A 13,898-nucleotide genomic window follows, 5' to 3' on the forward strand; every position below is an offset into this window, starting at 1 on the left:
TCTAACCCTTCCGCCATGTCGTTCACATATACCAAAAATAGCACTGGTCCTAGGACCGACCCCTGTGGGACCCCGCTCGTCACAGGTGCCCACTGTGATACATCATTACGTACCATGACTCGTTGTTGCCTCCCTGTCAGGTATTCTCTGATCCATTGCAGTGCCCTTCCTGTTATATGCGCCTGATGCTCTAGCTTCTGCACTAATCTCTTGTGAGGAACTGTGTCAAAGGCCTTCTTGCAGTCCAAGAAGATACAATCAACCCACCCCTCTCTCTCTTGTCTTACTTCTGTTATTTTATCATAAAACTCCAGAAGGTTTGTGACACAGGATTTGCCTTCCGTGAATCCGTGCTGGTTGGCATTTATACTCCTGTTCCGTTCCAGGTGCTCCACCACTCTCCTCCTGATAATCTTCTCCATAATTTTGCATACTATACACGTCAATGACACAGGTCTATAGTTTAGTGCCTCTTTTCTGTCTCCTTTTTTGAAAATGGGAACTACATTTGCTGTCTTCCATACCTCAGGTAGTTGCCCAGTTTCCAGGGATGTGTTGAAGATTGTGGTAAGTGGTACGCACAACATATCTGCTCCCTCTCTAAGGACCCATGGAGAGATGTTGTCCGGTCCCATTGCCTTTGAGGTATCGATGTCCCTTAGCAGTTTCTTCACCTCCTCCTCATCTGTATGTATGTCGTCCAACACTTGTTGGTGTATTCCTTGTTGGTGTCCCCATCTGGTCTGTCCCCCCAGAGTCCTTCCTGTCTCTACTGTAAATACTTCCTTAAATCTCGTGTTGAGCTCCTCACATACCTCTTGATCGTTTCTTGTGAGTTCCCCACCTTCTTTCCTCAGCCTTATCACCTGGTCCTTGACTGTTGTCTTCTTCCTAATGTGGCTATACAGCAGTTTCGGGTCAGATTTGACTTTCGATGCTATGTCGTTTTCATACTGTCTCTGGGCCTCCCTCCTTATCTGCGCATACTCGTTTCTGGCTCTTCTACTAATCTCCTTGTTTTCCTGGGTCCTATGCCTCCTGTACCTTTTCCATTCTCTGTTGCACTTAGCTTTTGCCTCCCTACACCTTCGGGTAAACCAAGGACTCGTCTTGGTCTTCCTATTATTTCTGTTTCCCTTGGGAACAAAACTTTCCTCTGCCTCCTTGCACTTTGTTGCCACATATTCCATCATCTCGTTTACTGATTTTCCTACCATTTCTCTGTCCCACTGAACCTCCTGCAGGAAGTTTCTCATACCTGTGTAGTCCCCCCTTTTGTAGTTTGGCCTGTCCCCTTCAGTTCCTGTTACCTTCTCCACTTGTAACTCTACTATATAGTCAAAACTCAGAACCACATGATCGCTAGCTCCAAGGGGCCTCTCGTAAGTGATGTCCTCGATGTCTGAACTGCTCAGGGTGAACACAAGATCCAGTCTTGCTGGCTCATCCTCCCCTCTCTCTCTGGTTGTGTCCCTGACATGTTGATGCATGAGGTTTTCAAGTACCACATCCATCATCTTTGCTCTCCATGTTTCGGGACCCCCATGTGGCTCCAGGTTTTCCCAGTCGATCTCCCTGTGGTTGAAATCGCCCATTACCAGTAACTTTGCTCTGCTCGAGTGAGCTCTTCTTGCCACCTCAGCCAGTGTGTCCACCATCACCCTGTTGTTTTCTTCGTACTCCTCTCTTGGCCTCCTGCAGTTCTGTGGTGGGTTATACATCACTCCAATGACTACTTTATGTTCTCCGGACTGAATTGTACCTACAATGTAGTCTCTTTCTCCAATCATGTCCATGCCTTCCATTTCCTCAAATCCCCATTGGTGTTTTATGAGCAGTGCAACCCCTCCTCCCCCTCTACTCCTTCTATCTTTCCTCAGGATCTGATATCCTGTTGGGAAGATTGTGTCTGTTATTATCTCAGCGAGTTTTGTTTCTGTGACTGCTATGATGTCTGGGGATTTTTCACTGATTCTTTCATTCCACTCCTCATGTTTATTCATTATTCCATCCGCATTTGTGTACCAAACCTTTAGTTTCTTTTCTATCATTGTGGTCATGCAAGTATATTGGGGTTGGGGGAGGGAGAGCCTTGGTGGGGGCCTATATGGGGCTGTGGTGTAGGTGGGGTATGTGTTGATGGGGGTGGGGTCAGAATGCCCATAAGGGACAGCTGTTCGGGTGAGGTTTGTGATATGGGGGTTGGTGGCAGAGGGAACATTGAGTGGGTGTGTGTGTGTGTGTGTGTGTGTGTGTGTGTATGTGTGTATGTGTGTGTATGTGTGTGTATGTGTACTCACCTATTTGTACTCACCTATTTGTGGTTGCAGGGGTCGAGTCCTAGCTCCTGGCCCCGCCTCTTCACCGGTTGCTACTAGGCCCTCTCTCTCCCCGCTCCATGAGCTTTATCAAACCTCGTCTTAAAACTGTGTATGGTTCCTGCCTCCACTACGTCATTTTCTAGGCTATTCCACTGCCTTACAACTCTATGACTGAAGAAATACTTCCTGTGTGTATGTGTGTGTGTGTGTGTGTGTGTGTATGTTTATGTGTATGTGTGTGTGTGTGTGTGTATGTGTGTGTGTATGTGTATGTGTGGTATGTTTTGGTGTCAGGAATTGGTGCAGAATGTGATTATGATTATTATTATAATTATTATTATAATTATTATTATTAATATTATCAAAACGATAAGAATCATTAATAAGGTATAATAATAATAGTAACAACAACAACAACAACAACAACAACAATACAAGGATGACCATCCATAATACTCACAGAAATCCCCAAATTTGCATCTGTGGAACTCCATAGTGAAGGCATTGCCCCTGGGGCAGTTGGCCAGGGTGGAGGATGGCTCAGGGCACTCAGTGGCACTCTCCCTGCCATCGTTGATGTTGTAAGTAAGGTGGAACCGTCCATCTAAAGGGCAATAGACTGGCTCTAGCGCCTGGCCCTCCGTCGTTGCCGTCTCTGGAAGGACGGGAGCACTTTGTAATAAGTTGATATATACATATACACACACACACATATATATATATATATATATATATATATATATATATATATATATATATATATATATATATATATATATATATATATATATATATATATATATTGTATATGCTTTATTTGAAGATAATTATCACAATTATCCATACCTCAGGAATATTCTATCCACCTCATTTAACTCTTTATCTTCTTCTTGGGTCTAATATTAGAGGTGTGCCCACACTTCTTCTTGCGGCAATTTGTGGCTCTAGGATGGAGACGTGCATAGGGGGGCAATGTGGCAGATGTTGCAGGTGTATGGTATAGGAGGTAGGTTACTGAAAGCAGTGAAGAGTTTTTACGAGGATAGTGAGGTTCAAGTTAGAGTATGTAGGAAAGAGGGAAATTATTTCCCAGTAAAAGTAGGCCTTAGACAAGGATGTGTGATGTCACCGTGGTTGTTTAATATATTTATAGATGGGGTTGTAAGAGGAGAAGTAAATGCGAGGGTCTTGGCAAGAGGCGTGGAGTTAAAAGATAAAGAATCACACATAAATTGGGAGTTGTCACAGTTGCTCTTTGCTGATGACACTGTGCTCTTGGGAGATTCTGAAGAGAAGTTGCAGAGATTGGTGGATGAATTTGGTAGGGTGTGCAAAAGAAGAAAATTAAAAGTGAATACAGGAAAGAGTAAGGTTATGAGGATAACAAAAAAATTAGGTGATGAAAGATTGGATATCAGATTGGAGGGAGAGAGTATGGAGGAGGTGAATGTATTCAGATATTTGGGAGTGGACATGTCAGCGGATGGGTCTATGAAAGATGAGGTGACCCATAGAATTGATGAGGGGAAAAGGGTAAGTGGTGCACTTAGGAGTCTGTGGAGACAAAGAACTTTGTCCTTGGATGCAAAGAGGGAAATGTATGAGAGTATAGTTTTACCAACGCTCTTATATGGGTGTGAAGCATGGGTGATGAATGTTGCAGCGAGGAGAAGGCTGGAGGCAGTGGAGATGTCATGTCTGAAGGCAATGTGTGGTGTGAATATAATGCAGAGAATTAATAGTTTGGAAGTTAGGAGGAGGTGCGGGATTACCAAAACTGTTGTCCAGAGGGCTGAGAAAGGGTTGTTGAGGTGGTTCGGACATGTAGAGAGAATGGAGCGAAACAGAATGACTTCAAGAGTGTATCAGTCTGTAGTGGAAGGAAGGCGGGGTAGGCGTCGGCCTAGGAAACGTTGGAGGGAGGGGGTAAAGGAGGTTTTTTGTGCGAGGGGCTTGGACTTCCAGCAGGCATGCGTGAGCGTGTTTGATAGGAGTGAATGGAGACAAATGGTTTTTAATACTTGACGTGCTGTTGGAGTGTGAGCAAAGTAACATTTATGAAGGGGTTCAGGGAAACCGGCAGGCCGGACTTGAGTCCTGGAGATGGGAAGTACAGTGCCTGCACTCTGAAGGAGGGGTGTTAATGTTGCAGTTTAAAAACTGTAGTGTAAAGCACCCTTCTGGCAAGACAGTGATGGAGTGAATGATGGTGAAAGTTTTTCTTTTTCGGGCCACCCTGCCTTGGTGGGAATCGGCCAGTGTGATAATAAAATATATATATATATATATATATATATATATATATATATATATATATATATATATATATATATATATATATATATAAAACTTAATATCTTTCACATTTTGAGCACTTCCCTGAAAGCTAGAAGATGAAAAGTATAAAAGTTTATATTCAAAATATCTTCAGAGTGTGAGAGAGTTTCAGTGTTATTAATAAAAGTTTGCAAGGAGCTTTTCTGTTTATTTTTCTCTGGGTTTATTCACGTTCCTGATCGCCAGAAAATATTGTTAAGATTTCCGGAAATTGCTGCTGTATCTCTGAGTTTTTTTTTTTTTTTTTTTGAACCTTGTTTGACCTTCTGTGAACCATCTTTGTGCTTTCTTTGAACTTTCTTTGTTCCGTTCTCTGAACATTTGAACCTTCCATGAACTGTCTTTGAACCTTCCCTAAATATTCTTTGATCCTTCTTTGAACCATCTTCGAACCTTCCTTGAACCATCTTTGAACCTTCTTTGAACCATCTTTCAAAGATGCTTCCTTGAACCATCTTTGAAGCTTCTTTGTACCTTCTTTGAACGTTCTGTCTATTGTTGTGTCACGAGACTTAACACATGTGAATACTTTGCTGTTACTATCGTAGAAGATACATTACTATCGTAGAAGATACATTACTATCGTAGAAGATACATTACTATCGTAGAAGATACATTACTATCGTAGAAGATACATTACTATCGTAGAAGATACATTATTATCAAAGAAGATACATTACTATCGTAGAAGATACATTACTATCGTAGAAGATACATTACTATCACAGAAGAACGCAGCTAACTTAACTAACAGATTGTTGGAACACAGCTCATGGATCTATCATGGATTGTTTGCAATCGCGTCATTACGATTTCGTGAGTTATCATGCCTCTCTGTAATCATTTTGCTGCTACCCACAGTATAATTATGAGGTGACTGCTGGTACCAGCATTGTTTGGTTATGAGGTGACTGCTGGTACCAGCATTGTTTGGTAATGAGGTGACTGCTGGCACAAGGATTGTTTGGTTATGAGGTGACTGCTGGTACCAGCATTGTTTGGTTATGAGGTGACTGCTAGTACCAGCATTGTTTGGTTATGAGGTGACTGCTGGTACCAGCATTGTTTGGTAATGAGGTGACTGCTGGCACAAGGATTGTTTGGTTATGAGGTGACTGCTGGTACCAGCATTGTTTGGTTATGAGGTGACTGCTGGTACCAGCATTGTTTGGTTATGAGGTGACTGCTGGTACCAGGATTGTTTGGTAATGAGGTGACTGCTGGTACCAGCATTGTTTGGTAATGAGGTGACTGCTGGCACAAGGATTGTTTGGTTATGAGGTGACTGCTGGTACCAGCATTGTTTTGTTATGAGGTGACTGCTGGTACCAGGATTGTTTGGTAATGAGGTGACTGCTGGTACCAGCATTGTTTGGTTATGAGGTGACTGCTGGTACCAGCATTGTTTGGTTATGAAGTGACTACTGATACCAGCATTGTTTGGTTATGAGGTGACTGCTGGTATTAACATTGTTTGGTTATGAGGTGACTGCTGGTATTAACATTGTTTGGTTATAAGGGACTCTGTCACTATCAAGATTATTATTTGGTGCTTAGTAAAGCCATCAAACAAACTATCGCACCTACTATTCACAACTAACCTTCAAAATCTAAATCTAAACTAAGTGGTATTTCTGGTATGGTCTAAACCATTATCAAATTGATTAAAATTCTGAACAACACAGGGACACAAGAATAGTGGAGCACTCCGGCAGGCCCATGCTAGGCAAGTCCAACTCGCATCCACCCATAAACTTGTTCACCCTATTACACTACCAAAAATTCTCGCCTCAATGACGCTACTCGGGAGCCTGTTTCACTCGTCTGCAACTCTATTGCCAAATCACTCACTATAGAGCATGATCTCCCTCGTCTGTCTGTTGCGGATGTGTTCAAGGGTCGGGCAGGTCTGTAGCGCAGCCTCCTCGTTCGTGTAACACTTGCGGAGCCCTTCGTTGTGCACCTCCAGGATGTGGCGAGACCGGAACTCCAGGTGAAAACATCGAACGCAGTCAGTACCTCCCGTGCTGTGACAGACACATTATTAGTATTATTATTATTATTTATTATTATTATTATTATTATATTTCTTTATTATCATTATTATTATTATTATTATTATTATTATTATTTCTTTTATTATTATTATTATTATTATTATTATAGGAAGAACAATCCGTAAAGGTTCTGCAGCACCTGGAAAACTGGAAGTATTCAGGCATGATGCAAGGAAAAGGAGAATGATTTCAATTGAAATGAGTTAACTTGCAGGTGTGTGGAAGACAACAGGCGTAGTTGCAGTAATTATGGAAGAGGGGCAGATAGGCAGTGTTAAACTATAGACCAGCGTTATTGACACTCATACTGTACACGGTTGTGGAGAAGATTATTCGGGAGAAGAGTGGCGGAGCACCTGGAAAGGAGCAGCTTTATAAATGACAATTATCACGGTTTCAGAGATGGTAAATCCGGTCTCACAGACCTAGAATTCTATGACATGGTAACGGAAATGAGGTAAGAGAGTGAGTGAGTGAGTGAGTGAGAGAGAGAGAGAGAGAGAGAGAGAGAGAGAGAGAGAGAGAGAGAGAGAGATCGGCAGACACAGTGCCACAAGAGAGACTGAAACAAAAGCTAGAAGAGGAAGCAGGAATAACGTAATGCACCACAGTGGATCAAGGAAAACTAACAGGAAGAAAACAAAGAGCAATTGTTTGGAAAGACGTGCGAGAATGGGCAAGTGTAACAAGCGGGATTCCACAAGGACCAGTAGTGGGAGTCTAGGACCTGCACTGTTTCCAGTAAATGTGAATGACATGCCAGAGATGACCGAGTCACAGGTATCCCTGTTCACTGATAATGTGTAACTGAAGAAGCAAATAAAAACAGACAATGCAAGGGAAATTTACAAGCGAACCTGGACACGCTGTAGAAGTGGACTGAACTAATGTAAAGTTATGATAACTTGGGAAGAACAAAGAAGACCAGAAACGAGGTACAGGCTCGGTAGACAAAGGCTGCAAATCTCTCTCAAGGAGAAGGACCTCAGAGTGAGCATAGCACGGAACATATAACCTGAGGCGCACATCAACATAATAACCTCTGCAATATACGTCCATTTTGCAAATAAAAACAAATTTTAAGGAATCTCAAAAAGCACAAACGAAATATGTCATGACCATCATCTTGGAGCATAATAACAAAAACTGGAGACAATACACTTCTGTAACGAGTTGAAGTGTTTGAGGAGAGGCTAAAGGGATTAAACCTGATAAATTGAAAGACCTAAAGGATTATGGGAGACATGATGGTACTGTCATCGTATACTGATAGGAATTTAAAGTTTGAACAGAAATAGAATGTTCTGAAAAGCACAGGCGAGCCACAGGAATGTTAGGAAATATTTCTTCAACTTTAGAATGGTCAGGAAGTGGGACGACCTGGATAGCGAAGAGGAGGAAGCTTTAAAACTAGGTATGACAGGGCTCGCGCAGTCAGGTGAAAGTGAACCCAGTAGTGGCTATTGTAAGAAGCAGGGCCAGGAGTTGAGCTTCAGCCTTAGCAGCCACAGATCAGTAAAGTGGAAGCGGGTAGCACAGAGTGGTTCAAAAATGGATACGGAAGAGATGTTTCACATCGATCAGTCGAAAACTAAAGATGAACCAAGAAATAGAGCTTCCCCTCCCCTTCCTCCCTCTCTCTCACACACACTGGTTTAAAAACACATATTTATTACAAAGCGTTTTGGTCCTGGCACCTTAATCACTTCTAACATACAGAGGCTAAAGTGACAGTATATGTAGGCGAAGAGTGAGGTGTGGTACATAGTGACCTGAAGAATTAGATAGGTGGTGCTTTACCTGGCTGAGTATCATGTATGCTAATGTTATTGAAATTTTGCAATTTCCAGTATTTTGGTGTCGGTGACGGCGATTAGCGAGGCTTCCAGACATCGTCGGCGTCTAAGATCTTGTTCGGTGAAGACGAGCTGTGCCTTATTCCAATTCATCAAGTGTCCCGTGGAGTTCCTGTGGAGGGACTCCACGGAACGAACATCGAATCGCCAGCAACAGAGACGACTTAAGGTACACCTGTGTCTCCACAGGAACTCCACGGGACACTCGATGAATTGGGATGAGGTACAGCTCGTCCTCACGAAACGCGATCTTAGACGCGGACGATATCTGGAAGCCACGATAATCGCTGTCATCTACACCAAAATACCGGAAATTGCAAAATTTCAATAACCTTAGCATACATGATACTCAGCCAGGTAAAGCACCACCTACCTAACAACACATGAGTCACGTGATCCCATTGTCTACCCGTCCTCAACCCAATATGTCATTCTTCATGTCACTATGTGTCACTCACACCTCACTCTCAGCCTAGTATTAAGTCTTTTTAATCTGTGTATGAGAGAAGTGATCAAGGTTCCAGGACCGAAACGTTTTTTTTTTCATTTGTATGTCCTAGTGTTTGATCACGTGTTTTTTAAACCAATTTGTCGGTATCAATTACCAAGGTTTACACCACACACACACACACACACACACACACACACATACGGGACCAGAAGCTATGAATCTACCCCTGCAACCACATATAGGTGAGTACACACGCACACACACACACACACACACACACACACACACACACACATAAACGCAGGTGGCTACCGCAGTTCAACCTCTGCAAGGTCAAGAATATCTGAGGAGAAAGGAGACCGGAAACGGAATACATACTGGAGGTGGGTAGCAATGGCTACACACATATATACACACACACCAGTGAAGAGGCGGAGCCAGGAGCTGTGAATCGAATCCTGCAACTACAACTAGGTGAGTACAACTGAGTACACACACACACACACACACACACACACGGGGATACTCACGTATCATAGAGGATAACATTGTTGCCCAGGCGTCGATGACAGATGCCCCAGATGGGTATGGAGTCAGCTTGAATGACCACCTCCAGGTAGCGTACGTCAGAGCCACCACTGATGATGCTCTGGGTGGCGTATGTCCCTTGGTACTCCAGGCTGAAGTAACACACTCCAGCACCTGTAGGATGGAGGGAGAACTTGAGGGAGGTGCTGGACACAGTGAGGGAAGATGATAGTAGGAGGATACACACACACACACACACACACACACACACACACACACACACACACACACACACACACACACACACACACACACACACACACACACACACACACACACACACACGAAATTTTGAATTGTATATTTCGAGATTCACCTGAGATCCTCTTCTGCTGAAGAAAAAAAAAATACACAAAAGTCACAAAAGGGACACCAATCCCCCGACCTTGTCTGGCGGACACGCAGTAAACCAGGACATATTCTTTTCTACGTCCCTACCTGTATGACTACCAACTGCACGTCCCTTATATGTCGTTATTCCGAGGCATACGGTAATTAAACAGATACCTGCATCCTGAACAAGTGACTGGACAACAGTTTTGGTAATCCCGCACCTCCTCCTAACTTCCAAACTACGAATTCTCTGCATTATATTCACACCACACATTGCCCTCAGACATGACATCTCCACTGCCTCCAGCCTTCTCCTCGCTGCAACATTCATCACCCACGCTTCACACCCATATAAGAGCGTTGGTAAAACTATACTCTCATACATTCCCCTCTTTGCCTCCAAGGACAAAGTTCTTTGTCTCCACAGACTCCTAAGTGCACCACTCACTCTTTTTCCCTCATCAATTCTATGATTCACCTCATCTTTCATAGACCCATCCGCTGACACGTCCACTCCCAAATATCTGAATACGTTCACCTCCTCCATACTCTCTCCCTCCAATCTGATATTCAATCTTTCATCACCTAATCTTTTTGTTATCCTCATAACCTTACTCTTTCCTGTATTCACCTTTAATTTTCTTCTTTTGCACACCCTACCAAATTCATCCACCAATCTCTGCAACTTCTCTTCAGAATCTCCCAAGAGCACAGTGTCATCAGCAAAGAGCAGCTGTGACAACTCCCACTTTGTGTGTGATTCTTTATCTTTTAACTCCACGCCTCTTGCCAAGACCCTCGCATTTACTTCTCTTACAACCCCATCTATAAATATATTAAACAACCACGGTGACATCACACATCCTTGTCTAAGGCCTACTTTTACTGGGAAAAATTTTCCCTCTTTCCTACATACTCTAACTTGAGCCTCACTATCCTCGTAAAAACTCTTCACTGCTTTCAGTAACCTACCTCCTACACCATACACTTGCAACATCTGCCACATTGCCCCCCTATCCACCCTGTCATACGCCTTTTCCAAATCCATAAATGCCACAAAGACCTCTTTAGCCTTATCTAAATACTGTTCACTTATATGTTTCACTGTAAACACCTGGTCCACACACCCCCTACCTTTCCTAAAGCCTCCTTGTTCATCTGCTATCCTATTCTCCGTCTTACTCTTAATTCTTTCAATTATAACTCTACCATACACTTTACCAGGTACACTCAACAGACTTATCCCCCTATAATTTTTGCACTCTCTTTTATCCCCTTTGCCTTTATACAAAGGAACTATGCATGCTCTCTGCCAATCCCTAGGTACCTTACCCTCTTCCATACATTTATTAAACAATTGCACCAACCACTCCAAAACTATATCCCCACCTGCTTTTAACATTTCTATCTTTATCCCATCAATCCCGGCTGCCTTACCCCCTTTCATTTTACCTACTGCCTCACGAACTTCCCCCACACTCACAACTGGCTCTTCCTCACTCCTACAAGATGTTATTCCTCCTTGCCCTATACACGAAATCACAGCTTCCCTATCTTCATCAACATTTAACAATTCCTCAAAATATTCCTTCCATCTTCCCAATACCTCTAACTCTCCATTTAATAACTCTCCTCTCCTATTTTTAACTGACAAATCCATTTGTTCTCTAGGCTTTCTTAACTTGTTAATCTCACTCCAAAACTTTTTCTTATTTTCAACAAAATTTGTTGATAACATCTCACCCACTCTCTCATTTGCTCTCTTTTTACATTGCTTCACCACTCTCTTAACCTCTCTCTTTTTCTCCATATACTCTTCCCTCCTTGCATCACTTCTACTTTGTAAAAACTTCTCATATGCTAACTTTTTCTCCCTTACTACTCTCTTTACATCATCATTCCACCAATCGCTCCTCTTCCCTCCTGCACCCACTTTCCTGTAACCACAAACTTCTGCTGAACACTCTAACACTACATTTTTAAACCTACCCCATACCTCTTCGACCCCATTGCCTATGCTCTCATTAGCCCATCTATCCTCCAATAGCTGTTTATATCTTACCCTAACTGCCTCCTCTTTTAGTTTATAAACCTTCACCTCTCTCTTCCCTGATGCTTCTATTCTCCTTGTATCCCATCTACCTTTTACTCTCAGTGTAGCTACAACTAGAAAGTGATCTGATATATCTGTGGCCCCTCTATAAACATGTACATTCTGAAGTCTACTCAACAGTCTTTTATCTACCAATACATAATCCAACAAACTACTGTCATTTCGCCCTACATCATATCGTGTATACTTATTTATCCTCTTTTTCTTAAAATATGTATTACCTATAACTAAACCCCTTTCTATACAAAGTTCAATCAAAGGGCTCCCATTATCATTTACACCTGGCACCCCAAACTTACCTACCACACCCTCTCTAAAAGTTTCTCCTACTTTAGCATTCAAGTCCCCTACCACAATTACTCTCTCACTTGGTTCAAAGGCTCCTATACATTCACTTAACATCTCCCAAAATCTCTCTCTCTCCTCTGCATTCCTCTCTTCTCCAGGTGCATACACGCTTATTATGACCCACTTCTCGCATCCAACCTTTACTTTAATCCACATAATTCTTGAATTTACACATTCATATTCTCTTTTCTCCTTCCATAACTGATCATTTAACATTACTGCTACCCCTTCCTCCCCCACATCTTATTTACAATTTAAAACCCACATCTGCATGATATCAAGCTCAGTTCATGGGAACTATAGTTTGTATATCGTATGTCGTGTCTTATATATCTGCTTAACGTAGCGTTACAACTGACCACTCTACCATCTATCTACCACTCATAACGGCACAACTGACCATTCTACCATCTATCTACCACTCATAACGGCACAACTGACCACTCTACCATCTATCTACCACTCATAACGGCATAACTGACACTTCTATCAACCTACGTATCACAACATCACAAATGACGCCTCTGTCATCTATCAACATTGCATGGCAGTAAAGCTGACATGCCGCCTACCATAAATGTAGGCCATATAACGGTACGATTCACTCCTCTGCCAGCTATTTACGCCTGTAAACGATACAATAAACACCTGTACCACAAGCTAAGCACCATAACGGTACAAACCATAAGCAACAGCAGCAGCAGCAACAACAACAACAGTAATAACAGGAACAGTAACGTTCATACAGAAACGAATGTATATAAATATATAAATATATATATATATATATATATATATATATATATATATATATATATATATATATATATATGCATATATATATATATATATGCATATATATATATGTGTGTGTGTGTGTGTGTGTGTGTGTGTGTGTGTGTGTGTGTGTGTGTGTGTGTGTGTGTGTGTGTGTGTGTGTGTGTGTGTATGTAAGTGTGCGTGTGTGTTTGCGCGTGCGTCTATGTGTCTGTGTATCTGTGTCTGTGTGTGTCTATGTATATGTCTGTGTGTGTGTCTGTGTGTGTCTGTGTGTGTGTCTGTGTGTGTGTCTGTGTGTATGTCTGTGTGTGTATGTCTGTGTGTGTGTCTGTATATGTGTCTGTGTATTCACCTATATGTGGTTGCAATGGTTGAGTCTTAGCTCCTGGCCCTGCCTCTCAACTTTTTGTGTGTACGTGTGTGTGTGTAAACAGATAGATGGATGGAATAATATATGGCAAAAGAATTTCAACGCGCGATAGATATTTATCTAGTTAGTAGAGACAAGTGGTGAAGTACGAGCAGTTATATATAGCCAGGACACGGCAGGACACGGCAGGACACGGCAGGACATGGCAGGACACGGCAGGACACACATACTGCATCCATCTGCTGAAGAGGATCGGCAGATCAGTTAATTTCTTAGTTTCTGTGTCCCTGTGGGTTATTACCGAGCACTTTACTTTATATATATATATATATATATATATATAT

General features: G+C 42.3%; 1 protein-coding gene across 1 annotated transcript in view; it reads right to left on the minus strand.

Annotated features, from left to right (window-relative positions):
- The window catches only part of LOC128703823 (uncharacterized), a 131,912-nt gene that overhangs the window by 80,969 nt on the left and 37,045 nt on the right, over window positions 1–13,898 (minus strand). Inside the window, exons 2-4 of the mRNA XM_070086959.1 lie at window positions 9,553–9,724; window positions 6,510–6,685; window positions 2,782–2,976 (exon numbers count right to left, since the gene is read on the minus strand). Of these exons, the coding sequence (XP_069943060.1) occupies window positions 2,782–2,976; window positions 6,510–6,685; window positions 9,553–9,724 (543 nt within the window). The remainder of the gene's footprint in view (window positions 1–2,781; window positions 2,977–6,509; window positions 6,686–9,552; window positions 9,725–13,898) is intronic.

Source organism: Cherax quadricarinatus, chromosome 20 (assembly GCF_038502225.1).
Source record: "Cherax quadricarinatus isolate ZL_2023a chromosome 20, ASM3850222v1, whole genome shotgun sequence".
Classification (NCBI taxonomy): Eukaryota; Metazoa; Arthropoda; class Malacostraca; order Decapoda; family Parastacidae; genus Cherax; species Cherax quadricarinatus.